Here is a 14,091-nt window from a genome sequence, read left to right on the forward strand (position 1 = left end):
ACGCACGCACAGACAAGGAAGAGGGCGGAATTAGCATCCAGCCAGCGCGCCTCAGTCTTTTCCCAGATCCCCACCTAAGTCACTCCCACCTAAAGGAAGGCACCAAGAGAAAGGTTTTCAGAAGAATCAACTAAATGACCCCCAGGTCAGAAGTGACAGACACACACTGTCAACCAGTGAGGTGGCCCGGCCCAGACAGGCCCGGCCATCAGGGACCATCCTCACAGTGAGAGGCCAGAGCAGCCCACGCTGGCAATGGTGTGTGAGCCGAGGGGTCCACCCAGCCCCCCTTTTCCCTGGGGGAGCTCACTGGGTGGGGCCTTCAAGACCTGCCGTTCTCACCTCCAGGCCCAGCACTCACCTGAAGTTGACCAGGCTATGGTTGTTCTGTTCGTAGGCCCGCAGGAGAAGTAAGATCTTCTGGTCTAAAGTCAGTTGAGGGTCAGTTTAGAAAGCTTCCTGGTGACCCCCGAGACCTCATACGCTCTGATCACACCGCCCGGTCCCCGCACCCTCACCCAGGACGCTGAGAGAGGCTCCGTAGGCCCCGAGGAGCACCGCGAAGTGGCTGCTCTCGCAGACAGAGGGGCACAGCCTCACTGCCACCGACATTAGGTCCACCAGCGCTTCTGGAAGAAAAGGACACTGAGATGCCCGGCAATACAGGGGGATGGGCACGTGCAGAGTAAAAGTGGAGAAGGAAAGAAGGAAGCACCGCAGCTAACGCAAATGCTTCAGATAGCCTTCTCTAGACAACACTGGTCTGAGGACTGCACCTGGTCCCTTCCCTGCTTTTTCCTTCTTTAAAATAAACACAACTTTGACGAGGCTGCCATCAGCCTCTCCAAGCCCCCTCCCAAACTTTAAGGCAACAAAGAGTTTTAAACCTAAGCATTTCTCTCCATGATTATGTAACCAAAATCTCTAATATTTCTACTCCTGCCTGAAAGCGGGGAGCCTTTCTACTTTTTCTACTGCCTGTACCAGGAACTTGGGTAAGGGTTCTCTCCAGCTTAGCAGTTTATTACAGACCAGCTCTGCAGTGATTCCTAACGGTTTGGGGATGTCAATTTTGTCTCTCAACAGGGTATGGCTTCGGGAGGGCAGGACCCCTCAGACCTCTGCCGTCTCCCACAGTCTTCGCCATGCTAACGTAAACGCTCACCGAACCGACCAGGGAAGAAGCCTGGGCTGTACGAGTCCCTAGCAGGGACCCACCGACAGGGACCTTCGAACCCTTCGCCCTTGATAAAAGTTTCAATCACCCCATTAAGACGTTTAACGCAACTAACCAATTTCTCCCAGGTGAGAACCCCCCCTCCTAACTCCCCCTAACTAACTCCCAGGTTTTAACGCTCGCCCACGATACGGCAGAAAACCTTAAATCTGGCTTCTGCAGGCCAGAATAGGCTCTGAAGAGAGGTCTGCGTTTGCTGTGTGACCTCAAGTCAGAGGAAACATTTCCTGAGCTTGGATTTGACAGACATGAAATATTCGGATACCGTTTGGGTAATGCTTCCTTAGCTCTGAGAACACGTGAAATCCAGGAATAAGCTCTGCGTCTGAAGTGGGAGGTGGGGTAAGGAATCACCTCTGACGGGACTGCCTGGGGTTTCCTCCTCTCCAGCCGTCAGCAAAGTGGGCAGGAACAGGGAGTGCTGGGTGAGCATCGCGTGGACCACCGAGAGCTGAGTGAGCCGCGAGCGTGCGGCGCTTTCCGGGAGATACAGGAGCTGGACGGCCGCACAAAGGGCCTTTAGAAATGCATGGTCCTGATACCGAAATCTAGGAGGCAAGAATCAAAGGGAAAACTAGCTTCATAAACAATAGAAAACCTTTTTTCTCGACATTTTTATCAAGGAAAACTTCCAACACGCCACACAGGTGAGAATCCTGGAGTGCACAGTCATACACCCGTCACCCAAACTACCCATGCTGCTGCAGCACACCTGCAGCATCACATACCTAGTCGCCCACCCATCACAGGGAGCACTTCTGACCTGGCCTACCTGCCAGGTCAGCTTCCCTCCTTCCTTCCTTTCAGCTACTCAAAACGCCCCTCTAACGGTTCAGAAGCCTTCTCATCTTAAATCCCTTTAGAACCCACTAAAGAAATGAAAACATCATGCTCTGGAGAAAAAAGTTTTTAGTCATATGTGAATATTGTTAAGAATCACTTAGCACACAGGGAACATTCTAGAAATGCAAATTAACCAAAGACTCAAAGAAATGTCGTCATGTCACGAAGGTAATCCTCGGTTGCCATTTACCTCTGACTCACCTTCACTTATTTCTCTCTCGGGTATTTTTCTCAGTTTCAAACTGATGAATAATCAGGGAAATGAAAATTACAGGTGCAATGAAATACCGTTTCATGACTACCTGACTGCCAAAAAGAAAGAGTCTGACCACATCAACTGCTGGTGAGGAAGCGAGGACAAAACGAACTTCCACACCATGTTACGTGTTTGGAGAACAAATCAAAAAATCTAGTAAAACTGGAGCTGTGCCCACATTAAGAGCCAGCAAGGGACCCCTCCCCCAGAAAATCTGGCACCTGGGCACGAAGAGACATGCAACGTTCACTGCAGAGTCGGGAGGGAGGAAGGAAGGAAAGAAGGGAGGTCCTGTCCACCAGTAGGACACCGGCTACGTGAACTGGGGCACGGTTGTAAGACAGAATGCCCCACAGCAGTAAAAAGCAATGACTTGGATCGCCATGTATCAACATGGGTAACTCAAAAACTGCTGAGTGCAAAAGAGGGACAATAAAGTGATACATCTGTATACAATGTCAAACTCAATAACACTGTGGTTTATTGTTTAGAGACATACTGACATGCAACCAAAGTGTTCAACACACAGGGCCATGACAAAACTCAACCTCAGAAGAGTGACACTTTGGGACAAGGGAAGGAAAGGACGCAATTAGGGCAAATAGAGAAAACTGTCAGCATTTATTAAATCTGGGTGCTCCTGTATTGTTCTCTGCACATTTCTGGCTTTTAAAAAATATTTCAGTAAAAAAATTTATTTATTATTATTTTTTTTGGCTGTGCTGCGTGGCTTGTGGGATCTTAGTTCCCTGACCAGGGATCGAACCCGGGTCCTTGGCAGTGGGAGAGCAGAGTCCTAACCACTGGACCACCAGGGAATTCCAAAAAATATTTCATTTTTTAAAGGCTGCTTCTCTCATCGCTGTTAGAAGTACACACATGTCAACGGGCAAATCATTTTCCCTCCCCAACACTGCTGTCTCGTCTCGTCTGCCCAAAATGGGAGCAGCATCTTCTCCACCACGTCCTTTACACCAATAACAAGCTACACCACTGGCCCTGCACCAGCAAAGACACTCGCCGCCTTACTGAACAGCACCAAGAAAATAAATTCAACTTACTTGAGTCCAGTCTTCACAAATTTCTGCCAGTCACCAGGATCAACTTCATTAAGTGAATTCTAGGAATAAAGAAAGCAAGAAGTATATGTGGAATATCCAAATTAATTTAAAATAGAGGACACAGAATTTAAAGTACAGCCCTACAGTAAATATGGAATATAGTCATCTAAGCAATTCGCAAAAGCTTGTAGTTGCTTCTTACTTTGATTTTTTTTTAATTGTTTTGTTATTTCCACTAGTAGCTCTGTCTTAGCATACCTATGATCACCAAATGACCAAAAGAAAATTCCCAAGTAGTTGTGTAACTTTCCCCTTTGTCCACCATTCTGAATAGCACTGACTGATCTGCGACACACAGAGGTGCAGCCACATGTGACTGTCACGAGAGAACATCTACCCAGAGCAAGACCACTGCGCCCTAACAGGGCCAACGTAGGTCCACAGTCCCTGACGTGGAGAAAAATCTCCAAACGTGGTGCATTATGTTACTTCGGAAGAGTGGCTGCTCTGGGGGGAAGGGGACCAACTGGGAGAAAGCACAAGAGAGCTTTCTGGAATGATGAGAATCTTGGATAGCACTGTGGGCACAGGGGTACGTGTATCTGTCAGCACTAAACGACACACTTAAGACCTCATATTCCACGAGATGAAAACCACACCTCAATTACAAGGAAAGGGCTGCTGGAGATGCTGACGGTGAGGAAGCTGTGCACGTGTGGGAGAAGGGGGCATGTGGAAACGCTGAGTTTCCGCCCAACTTTGCTGTGAACCTAAAACTGCTCTCAAAAGTTAAGTCTGTTAAAAGGGGGGGGGGGCCAAGAGCGCGAGAGAGAGAAAGAAAACAGCCAAGTGGGGTAAGGAGGGAGGCCTGTCCCAAGAACACAAATCCCCAGAAGAGCAGAGCCCAGCACCCCCGGCTCCACAGCTCGACTCCCTTACATCCCAGGAATGCTTCTCCTCCTCTTCCCTAGCTCTACTGGGTCAGGTTCCTACGTGCCTTAAGTTCACAATCCTGTAACACAACACATTAAGTTCTTCAGGAAGCTAATGATCTCTGTGCAAAAATGTAACATCAAAAACAAAAGAAAATAAAGGCCCAAAACAGCTAAATATTTCCAAATTTTACGAAAGCTCTAAACTCACAGAGCCAGGAGGCTCGCTGACCCCAAAGCACAGAAAACCTGAAGAAACGACGCTCAGGCATATCGCAATCATGCTGTTTAAGCAACGTAAAGAAAAAAATCCTCAAAGCAGCTGGAGAAAAAAGGCATCATGGAAAGAGAGATACAGATAAGAATGAGAGATTTCTTATCAGAAACAATGCACACCGCAAGACAGTAAAGCAACATCTTTAAAATGCCTGAAGAAAATAAAAACTGTTAGCCTGGAATTTTGTACCCAGTGAAACTCTTCCTAACTCAGCCTGAGGCCAGTATTACCTGATCCTAAAGCCAGACAAGGACACTGCAAGAAAATACAATTATAAGCTAATACCCCTCACGCACACAGATACAAAATTTCTTGGTAAAATGTCAGCAAATCAAATCCAACACTATATAAAAATGAGAACATATCATGACCAAGTAGGTTTATTCTAGGGATGCAAGGCTGGTTTAACGTTCAAAAATCAGTTAATATAATTCACCCCATTAACAGTCAAAACAAAAAACAATACCATATAACCATCTCAGGAGATGCAACCAAAAAGCATTCTGACAAATTCCTGCAACCATTCCTGATAAAAGATGGCTCATCGTTTCAAAGTTTGCCCTCCACCTGCCCGTCGCCTCCTAGACATGGCTCCTCTCATCCCCCAACAGGTCGAATTCACGCCACCTGGCTTGAATGTATCTGCAAACCTGGGTTTGTCTATCTCACTCTTTCCCTTAAAAATTTAACCAGGGGCTCTAATAAGAGACACCTACCAACAGTTCGTTTAATCTTAGCAGCATCTGCTTCTCTCGATCCTGGGTACCATCATCTTGCTGGCCGCCGCTAAAGGACGCGATCAACCACTGTACACAGGCCTCCAGCAGAGTCTTTTTCCAAGCACGCAGCTCTTCTGCCGACCCTTCCAGGACAGCCAGGACAGAGTCAGCCACGACCCAACTGCGGCAGAAGACAAAACTCAGAGTTACAGGCATGGCCCAAATCCCTCTAGCTTTAAGTATATATAATCCAACATCACAATGGGCCGTATGAGGCAGATGCCCTGAGCCCTGGTCCCTACACTAACTACCCAAGCACGGAGATCACAGGCTTCCCCTGCCCCTTACGCAAACTTCAAAGATGCACCAGAACTTTTACGACTAGGGGAAACACTACTAGCACACCAGAAAAAGGATGTATTGTCCAGACTTTGTCTAAATCAGGCTACCTCAGCCTCAGCACTCCTGACATTTCGGGCCAGATAATTCTCTCTTCGGGGGGAGGGGAGGGCGCCTGTCCTATGCATTACAGGATATCTAGCAGCACCCTTGGCCTCACCCTCTAGCAGCCAGAAGCAACAAGCCCCCCATACCCATATCGTGACAGTAAAAGGTGTCAGGCGTTGCCAACTGTTCCCTGGAGCGGGCAAAATCGCCCCTGGTTGATAACCACGGCTCTGAGGGAATCAGAACCACCCACTTATGGAGATGAACTTGCTCCAGCCAGGATGAAGCAGAGTTCTCGGAGGAACTGCCTTCTCCCCAACTGCACAACAGCAGTGCAGCGAGTTCCACTGTTCTATAACCACTACAGGGAAAAGGGAAGCTGAGACAGGGAGAGCCATTAAACAACCCGAGCCTTCATACCTCCTGTGACTGCCTGGAGTCTGAAGCAAGCGGGGCAGTCGGTCCATGAGGACACGGAGGTCCTTGGCTCTTGCAAATGGGACCAGCTGGGCCAGGATCTCCTGATGCAGCCCAGACTCTAGGGGCCCGTCAGCACTGAGAAGCCTGGTCTGCAGCGGCCTCCACAGGGCCTTCCTCAAGACAGGAATGACAGCAGAGGATACTGGGGCAGAGACAAGCAGGAGAGAGAGGTGAGCGCCGTGGAGCATGACAACCGGCTCACAAGGGCTGGTGGCTCTGTTTCAGGAAACCTGTGACCTGGGTGATGTCACACTGGTAGCACGAGACTGACCACGGCAGGAGCTGTGACGCCACGGAAATCGGCAAATGCTACAAATCAGTCTCCCCCAAGAGCCAGTGGTTAAAACATTTACCAGCACGCCACTGGTCACCTCTCATCACTCAACCCTAACAGTCCCGCAGGCCCTGGGCATAGCCCCGGCTCGAGGGTCATGACGAGACGGTGAGCACCCAGGTCCTGAACTCACTGGGGAACGAGAAGAGCACTGAGAACCACTGGCCGGAAGACGCCCTCCTGCAGGGGCGCTCTTACTTTTTAAAAACATCTGTTATTGATGATATGAAGCTATGCAGCACAGAGGCAAAGCAGTGAGTGAAAAATCATTCGTACACACGATAAAAATGAATTAAATTGAATTGGAGGTGATCAGGAAGTGCCTTGGACCTGAAACCCAATGGGTGGAGAGAGAAGAGAGAGCGGGGCCCAGCCGAGTGCCTCGGCTCAGCACGGACCCACCAACGCTCCCAACGGTGGGGAGAGGGGGACGGGGCAAAGGACCATCACCCGCGCCACTCCCTCAACCTAACAAGACCCAGCCGGGGCCGCTCCTTCCTTGGCCCCCAACGGCCATAGCTACCGCCCACCGCCGGCCCCAGCTTCCCGTGGGTAACTCGAGGTCGATGGGAGCTCCATCCTCAGAGCTGGGTCAGACATCGGAGGAGAAACAGAACTAAATGATACCTCCAGAACGTGAAGTCCCAGGGCTTAAGGGTGGACACACAGTTCTCAGCCCTCCTGGCTGCCCAAACCCACCCTTCCTGTACCTGCTGCGGGGCGCGTGAAGTGTTCCCGGGTCCTGCACTGGAGGTACACGCGGACGACAGGGAGGAAGTCGTCCAGGGCCTCCTGCAGGCAGAGCCCCAGGCTGGCCCGCCTGCACCACCGCTCAAAGCGCAGCAGGTGGGGACGGCTGTGCTGCAGGAGCAGGGCCGCGGTGCCCAGGGCCAGCGGCGTCCGCCGGGCCAGGCAGTAGTCGAGCAGAGTGACCCCGACTGCGGGGGCCAGAGCCGGCTCTCTCTGCAGAGCCTGGAGGAGCACGGCGTCCAGCTCGTCCACGGCCAGCGCGGGCAGCAAAGCCCCCAGGCCTCTCACGTACTCGGAGGCCCGGAGGAGCTCGCCGCTCTGCAGCTGCTCCTGGGGGCGGCTGGTCAGCAGCTGGACCAGGGTCTCCCCGAGAGCGTTCAGATGTCTCTCCTTCTGGCGGGACTTAGTGGATCGCTGGGCCACCAGGTGGGCCTCGGGCAGGCTCAGCAGGGCTAGGGTGACCTCCCGGAGCTGGGAGCCCTCCATGTATGGGTGCAGCCCCCGCAGGGCTTCAAGCTGAGGAAGGGTCTTCGGCACCAGCGTGGCTGCGCAGGCCCTCCGGTTCCGCAGCTCCTTCAGGACACTCTGGGTGATGGCCTCCGAGTACCTGGCCAGGAGCCCCAGCTGACCAAGGCTCTGGAGGACGGGGGCACTCGCCAGCAGCAGCGGAAGGACTCCCGCGCTGAGGTGGGCCGCCAGGAGCTTCACGAGGACGGGACTGAGGGTGTGCGGGGGGAGCGCCTGCTGCTCCAGGGCCAGGTACCAGCCCTCCAGCGTGGGATGCTTGAGGATGGCCACGAGCACCTCCTCCAGCGTCTGAAACACAGTGACAGGGCACAGGCCTCACCCACGGCCCAGCCAGCGGGGGCCACTGAGGAGGACGGAGCGCAGAAAGCAGCTTTCCTAAGCCCCAGTGCCCCTCTCAGGGGTGCCCGCAGCACCCCAGCCCAAGCCCAAAGCTCTTCCCCCATCATAACGCACCTCCTCCCCTGTACAACGACGGGGCCTGGACTGTGGCTCGGTCAGTGACCCCCAGACCAGCAGGAAGCTGGCGAATGCAGCCTGAATGAATTGGCCGTGCAGTAAAACTGCTCTGCACAGTCACTCAGGCAGGGCCGGGCCACGCAGAAGTGCCAAAATGGGATGACGATCAACTGGTTTCTCCCTAGCAGCCCTGCCCTCCTAAATAAATCTGGTTGAGGGACGTGGGTACCACCCGGCCACCAGGGCAGGGCTACCCTGGCTTCGGAGAAGCTCCGTGGCTGGGGAAGATGGGTAGGGGTTAAACGATCCAGAACTGAAGGTGAAACTGCGTCCACTTCCAGAAGGAGGCTGGGCCTCGAGTGACCCCCTGAGGAACTAGCTCTGACCCCAAGACTAGTTTAAACCACGGAGCAGAGAGCAGCTGAGTGTGCTTTGCTGGATTAGATGATGACTTGATACAGCCTCGCTGAACACGATTCCTAGTCAATGAAGTCACCCAGTCCCCGGGGACAGAAATAAATTTTTTTCCTTATTTACTCTTCAGGAAGGAAAGAGGAGCCTATCACACTTTCCAACTGAGCTTTCCCAAACAGAAAGAAAAACAGAAAAGCACACATCAGGAGTGCTTTGCCCAACGACTGGCTAACAGGTGGTCTTGCACCAACAAATGCCCCCCCAAGAAAGCCCCCTTGGAGATCAAAGGAAGGGAGCCATGCGTTCGACTGTGAACTGAGGAACACGCCTGCACCCAAACCCAGTACAACAGGTCAAATGGCAAATGGTGAGAAAGATTCCGCCTGGCCCCAGTTCAAAAGCTGACTCACGAGACTGCCGGCAGGAGAGGAAGGCTCCCTCTTCCCCAGGCAGTGTGGTCGCTGTGTGTGTTCGTGAGGAAGGGCCCCGCCCACTGCCCAGCCTTCGCTCAACACGGGCTGCAACCCTTTAAGAGGAAAATACACAGTCCGAGTTCTCAGGACGCTCACGGCACAGTGGGAGGGAAAGTGCTCGCAGCAGGGCAAGTGTGAGCAGAGAAGTGACTGGAAAGATGAACGCCCCAAGTAAACTGTGCTTCTCTCGGGGTGGGCGGGGGATAGTGCTCAGGGCCTCCTTGGGAGTTCTCTGCATCTCCCTACTTCCCTGCAATGAACACGTACTTGCTTTTAACCAGAACGGAGGGAAAGCCAGTGGCTGTGACCTCACAGGAAAAGGCGAAACGGAAGGAGACCCAGGGAGGAAGGGCGGCGGTACCTTGTCATCGGCCAACTCCAGCGAGGCCATGGACTCCACGTCCAAAAAGAGGTCGGACTCAGCCTGGGCGGCCTGGCGCTTCTGCTGGTTCTGGACGTCCAGCTGCTGACAGTGGATGACCAGGTGCCTGAGGAGGTCCAGGAGGAACTGCAGCAGGGGAGGCCCCGTCCTCCTGCCCAGCTGTGAGGACCAGACACACACGACCCTCAGGCCCAGGAAGGGCTGACAGTCACCAGAACACTGACTGCCGCGTTCCCCCAGGGCCAGAAGGGGAGAGTTGCCAGAAACAAGAATCGAGGGAAGCAGGCTAAAATGGCAACTCCCAGTAAACTGCCAACAACCTCAAAGTCATTTCTTTTTTTTTTTCTTATAAAAGTTTTTAAAATTTATTTATTTATTTTTGGCTGCGTTCGGCCTTCGTTGCTGCGCGTGGGCTTTCTCTAGTTGCGGCAAGCAAGGGCTACTCTTTGTTGCAGTGCGCGGGCTTCTCTTTGCGCTGGCTTCTCTTGTTGCGGAGCACGGGCTCTAGGCGCGTGGGCTCAGCAGTTGTGGCACATGGGTTCAGTAGTTGTGGCACATGGGCTCAGTAGTTGTGGCTTGCAGGCTCTAGAGCGCAGGCTCAGTAGTTGTGGCGCACGGGCTTAGTTGCTCTGTGGCATGTGGGATCTTCCCGGAACAGGGCTCGAACCCGAGTCCCCTGCATTGGCAGGCGGACTCTTAACCACTGCGCCACCAGGGAAGCCCTCAAAGTCATTTCTTAATAAGACTTGTCCTCCTAAATTTTGATGAAACACACTGATTTATTTTGACCAAGATGAGGGGGAAAAGCCCACCTCAGAACCTAAACCAAGGGACTTCCCTGGTGGTCCAGTAGCTAAGACTGCGCTCCCCATGCAGGGGTCCCGGGTACAAGCCCGGGTCAGGGAACTAGATCCCACATGCCACAACTAAGAGTTTGCCTGTCGCAACTAAAAAGATCCCGCACGTGGCAACTAAGACCCGGAGCAGCCAAATAAATAAATACTAAAACAACAACAACAACAAACCTAAACTAAAAATCTGTAAACCACCTCAGGGACAGAAGGCCCAACAACGAGCCGCCGAGTTAAAACTTATAAAGGCAGAGGGGACGCCTGGTCGTGCCGCAGACCCGCTCAGCCGGGGGGAGGGCCCCGCCCGGCCTCAGCTGCCCCAGCGACCACGTTCAGCTGCGCGTGGCTCCCGGTCTGAGATCTGCGCCTCTGCCCCAGGGAGGGGGCACAGCACCCGGAGCCGAGGCTCCCAAACCGCGGCCCGCTCGGGGCCCTGCACACTGGCCACCGCCCTCCCCGTGTGCGGACAAACGGGGCGACAGTGGGGCCCCAGGCCTCCATCCACACCGTCACTCAGTGTGGACCCGACCGGCAGAAGGCCACACTCTCTGCAGGTGGTGAAGCCAGGGAGCGGGGGCAGCGCTGACCTGGCCGAAGTTCTCCACGGTGCTCTTGAGGTACAGCAGCAGGTGTCTGGTGGAGCGCAGGGCCCGGTGCGTCGGGAGGTGCAGGAGGGCAGCCCGCAGCCGCCCCTGGACCCCCTCGTCCAGGAGCGGGAATGCGCCCGGGCCCTCGACCTGACCTTGGCCCTGGCCCGTGTAGGCCATCTGCAGCAGGGCACTGAAAGAGGAGGCTGGGGGGTCCGGCGGAGCAGGGCTGCCCAACGTCTGCAGCGCCTGGGAGACAGCAGGGGAGGAAAGAGAAAAGACAGATCAGCACCGGGGCAAAGGGCACAGGGTGCTAAACAGGGACAGGGCGACACGCACACAGAGGGGCGTTTCACAAAAATCACCTACTGACGCTACATCTAGGTGACCCTGTGGCATTTTATTCAAGTAAAGTCCCAACACGCTCAGTTGCACGTACTTTCCTAGCGTGTGTCCATGTGAGGGCACTGAGCCGGGAGGCATTTACACGCTCTGGAGAACAGGAGTCACGCGGCACAGAGACAGGATTTACTCACACGAGTCACTGTGATTAATCCCTGGAAACTGGGAAATGCCACCCTGGGAAGGAGCCGGCTGGGTGAGCTGCATGCCTTTCAAAGGCCTCCCCCGGGAGGACGGGAGGATGAGAGGACGTGGCCGGACGGAAGATACGTTCCTGAAGTCATTCCGTCTCCAAGTGGGTCATTTCTTCTAACTTAGTTCCCAAACTGCCTTCTTTATTCACCCCACATGGCTTTTCTTGTTATAACTCCAAACACTGTTTCCTAAGGCCAGTACAACCAGGCTGCGTGGTACCCTGAAACTCAGTGGGGCTCAACCCTGGACCAGCAACAGCATGACCCGGGAACTTGCTAGAAATGCAAACTCCCGGGCCCGCCCCAGACCTGCTGAATCACACGCCCAGCAACCACGTCTGAATGAGCGTCTGGGGGATCCTGACGCGCCCTCACGGGTGAGAACCGCCGAGTGCCTGACTCCACGGAGTGGACACCTACACTTGGAGCACCGTGCAGCACAGCATGGACTGCTAACACCCACGGAAGCTGCTGTGTGGCTCTGACCACCTCCTGACCACGGCCTGTCAGGTGGGGAAGGCCGCGATAGCTGCGATGGGCCTGGGCTCTGGAGCCCAGAGGCCTGCCTGGATCCTGAGTCTACCACTGCTTGGGGGCGGAACTGCTCTGAACCTCAGTTTCCCCATGTGTACAAGGAGGATAGTTAAGTCCAGACCCCTCTCTGAGTTGTGAGGATTAAATGGCATAAAGTATGTGTGATGCACTTAGGGATGAGGCCCTAACAGACCGTGAACGTGCAATCAACACAGGCTCCTGCTACCAAGTTCATAAGAGGAAGAGGTCCTCCTTAGCTGCCTGCTTTTTCAAGCGTGGCCACAACTGAGCGAACACACAAAAGCGCACAACACAAAGTGAATTTCTTGCTCCACCCAGCAATCCTAAGCACGCTGCATCAGAGCCAGACCTGCAGCGCCCCTTTTAAGAATGCAGTCCCCACCAGGAGAAAACCATTTCTTTCTTTCTTTTTTCACTTTCCCGTCTAGCAGAGCGTAGCCTGCTAGCGGCCTTCAGGTCTAACCGCTGAGCACGCCAAGTCTAGGGGCCGCTGAGGTGTGCAGACGAGGGCCGTGAGGCGAGCGCGCACAGACCACTCCGGAAGGGAGGAGAAGGAGGCCCCGCTCCCAACCCCAGCCTCAAAGCCCAAACGTGCAGCCAGCGGCGAATTCGGTTCTGCTGCATCGCGGAGCCCCTCGGGGTCTCGTCACACTAGCTGAGCGGCAGAGACACCACGTGCCTTCCTCTCCTACTCTGGGGAAACGAGAAGGTGAAGACCGTTCACCCTGTTAAGCTGTGAAAGCTACACAGCTGGGGTACAGCCCGCTGCGGCCCACAGGGAGGAACCTCCGGGGGCTTCTAGGTTTCCGCAGGAGTGGTGGTCGCCGCAGCTCACCAAGGCCTCTCGGGCTGGCTCCGGGATCCAGAGGCTGTAGTATCTGTTGAACCTGGACAGCTGGCGGCAGCAAGGTGGGAGCGGAGGCTCCAACTTGTCGTAAGACTGAAGCAGAAGACACAGAGCCAGAGGGTCTCTCTGGGTGTGGAGGAGGTCCGTCAACACCCCTGTCAGATACGCCACGATGCTTTCTCCTGCAAAGGAGGGAGACACGGCAGGGAGACGCTTGCTGGGACCGCCCTTCTGTGACCCATCACTAACACCAACTCCCACCCATATTCAAGACTCAGAAAGAGTCATAACCATTCTGCAGGCGATCACACAACCACGCTGGAAGGCAGATGCTACCACTGTAGACCATGCCAGACTTCTATTAAACATACAGCACACAGTCAGACTTCGGGTGCTGAGGCCCAGAAGTGGAGACCCAGGCGCTGAAGAGGTGAGGCCAAGGCCACCCGGGACAGGGACTTGCTTGGTGCAAACCAATCCATTTCCACTTCCTTGGCACACAAGCCTCCCCTGCAGTTAGGCTGGGACCACGCGACTCGCTCAGCCACTTCCAGGCCTGGCCAGAACACCCCTGTTTGACTGTCCACTCTCTCTTCCTCTTCCACAGTGACCTTGGAAGCCATATGTTGAGATGGCACAGCTACAGGATGGGAGCAGCCGGGATCCCTGAGCTACCTCCTGGACAACAGCCACCCAGGAGAGCACCTGACCTGTCCTGGACCATGACACGGTCGAGAGAGAGACCTTTGCTCCTTAAGCCACTGACGCATTGGGGCGTATGTGTTACTGCAGCAAAGCCTGAGCAACCCTGACTAATTACACCACTGCGACCTGTGAGTGCTTTCTTGGGTCTGTGTTGCCTGGATACCCAGTAAGGATGAAGGACTTGTACCTTAGCATCAAGATATCAAGAATAAATACTGAAGAGAAAGTACCGGTGTTACAGCAGGTGTCTGTGCAGCCATGCAAACACATTATTTCAGACTCGTCCGTCAAACGACCCATTTCCCAACAGCCTAGCCAGCCTCTAGATTCCTACCCCTGTACACTTAGTTCTACCAGCTGT

At 54.0% G+C, this 14,091-nt stretch overlaps 1 protein-coding gene across 5 annotated transcripts in view; it reads right to left on the reverse strand.

The window, feature by feature from the left end:
* URB1 (URB1 ribosome biogenesis homolog) overlaps nucleotides 1–14,091 on the reverse strand; it is a 65,118-nt gene that overhangs the window by 19,249 nt on the left and 31,778 nt on the right. For all 5 annotated transcript variants that reach the window (XM_067739341.1, XM_067739339.1, XM_067739342.1 and 2 more), the window contains 10 exons: nucleotides 13,014–13,207; nucleotides 11,028–11,276; nucleotides 9,569–9,748; nucleotides 7,297–8,152; nucleotides 6,193–6,394; nucleotides 5,323–5,506; nucleotides 3,398–3,456; nucleotides 1,592–1,785; nucleotides 519–629; nucleotides 362–425 (listed from right to left, as the gene is read on the reverse strand). In XM_067739341.1, the coding sequence (XP_067595442.1) occupies nucleotides 362–425; nucleotides 519–629; nucleotides 1,592–1,785; nucleotides 3,398–3,456; nucleotides 5,323–5,506; nucleotides 6,193–6,394; nucleotides 7,297–8,152; nucleotides 9,569–9,748; nucleotides 11,028–11,276; nucleotides 13,014–13,207 (2,293 nt within the window). The remainder of the gene's footprint in view (nucleotides 1–361; nucleotides 426–518; nucleotides 630–1,591; nucleotides 1,786–3,397; nucleotides 3,457–5,322; nucleotides 5,507–6,192; nucleotides 6,395–7,296; nucleotides 8,153–9,568; nucleotides 9,749–11,027; nucleotides 11,277–13,013; nucleotides 13,208–14,091) is intronic.

The sequence above is a fragment of the Pseudorca crassidens genome, chromosome 5 (genome assembly GCF_039906515.1).
Source record: "Pseudorca crassidens isolate mPseCra1 chromosome 5, mPseCra1.hap1, whole genome shotgun sequence".
Classification (NCBI taxonomy): domain Eukaryota; kingdom Metazoa; phylum Chordata; class Mammalia; order Artiodactyla; family Delphinidae; genus Pseudorca; species Pseudorca crassidens.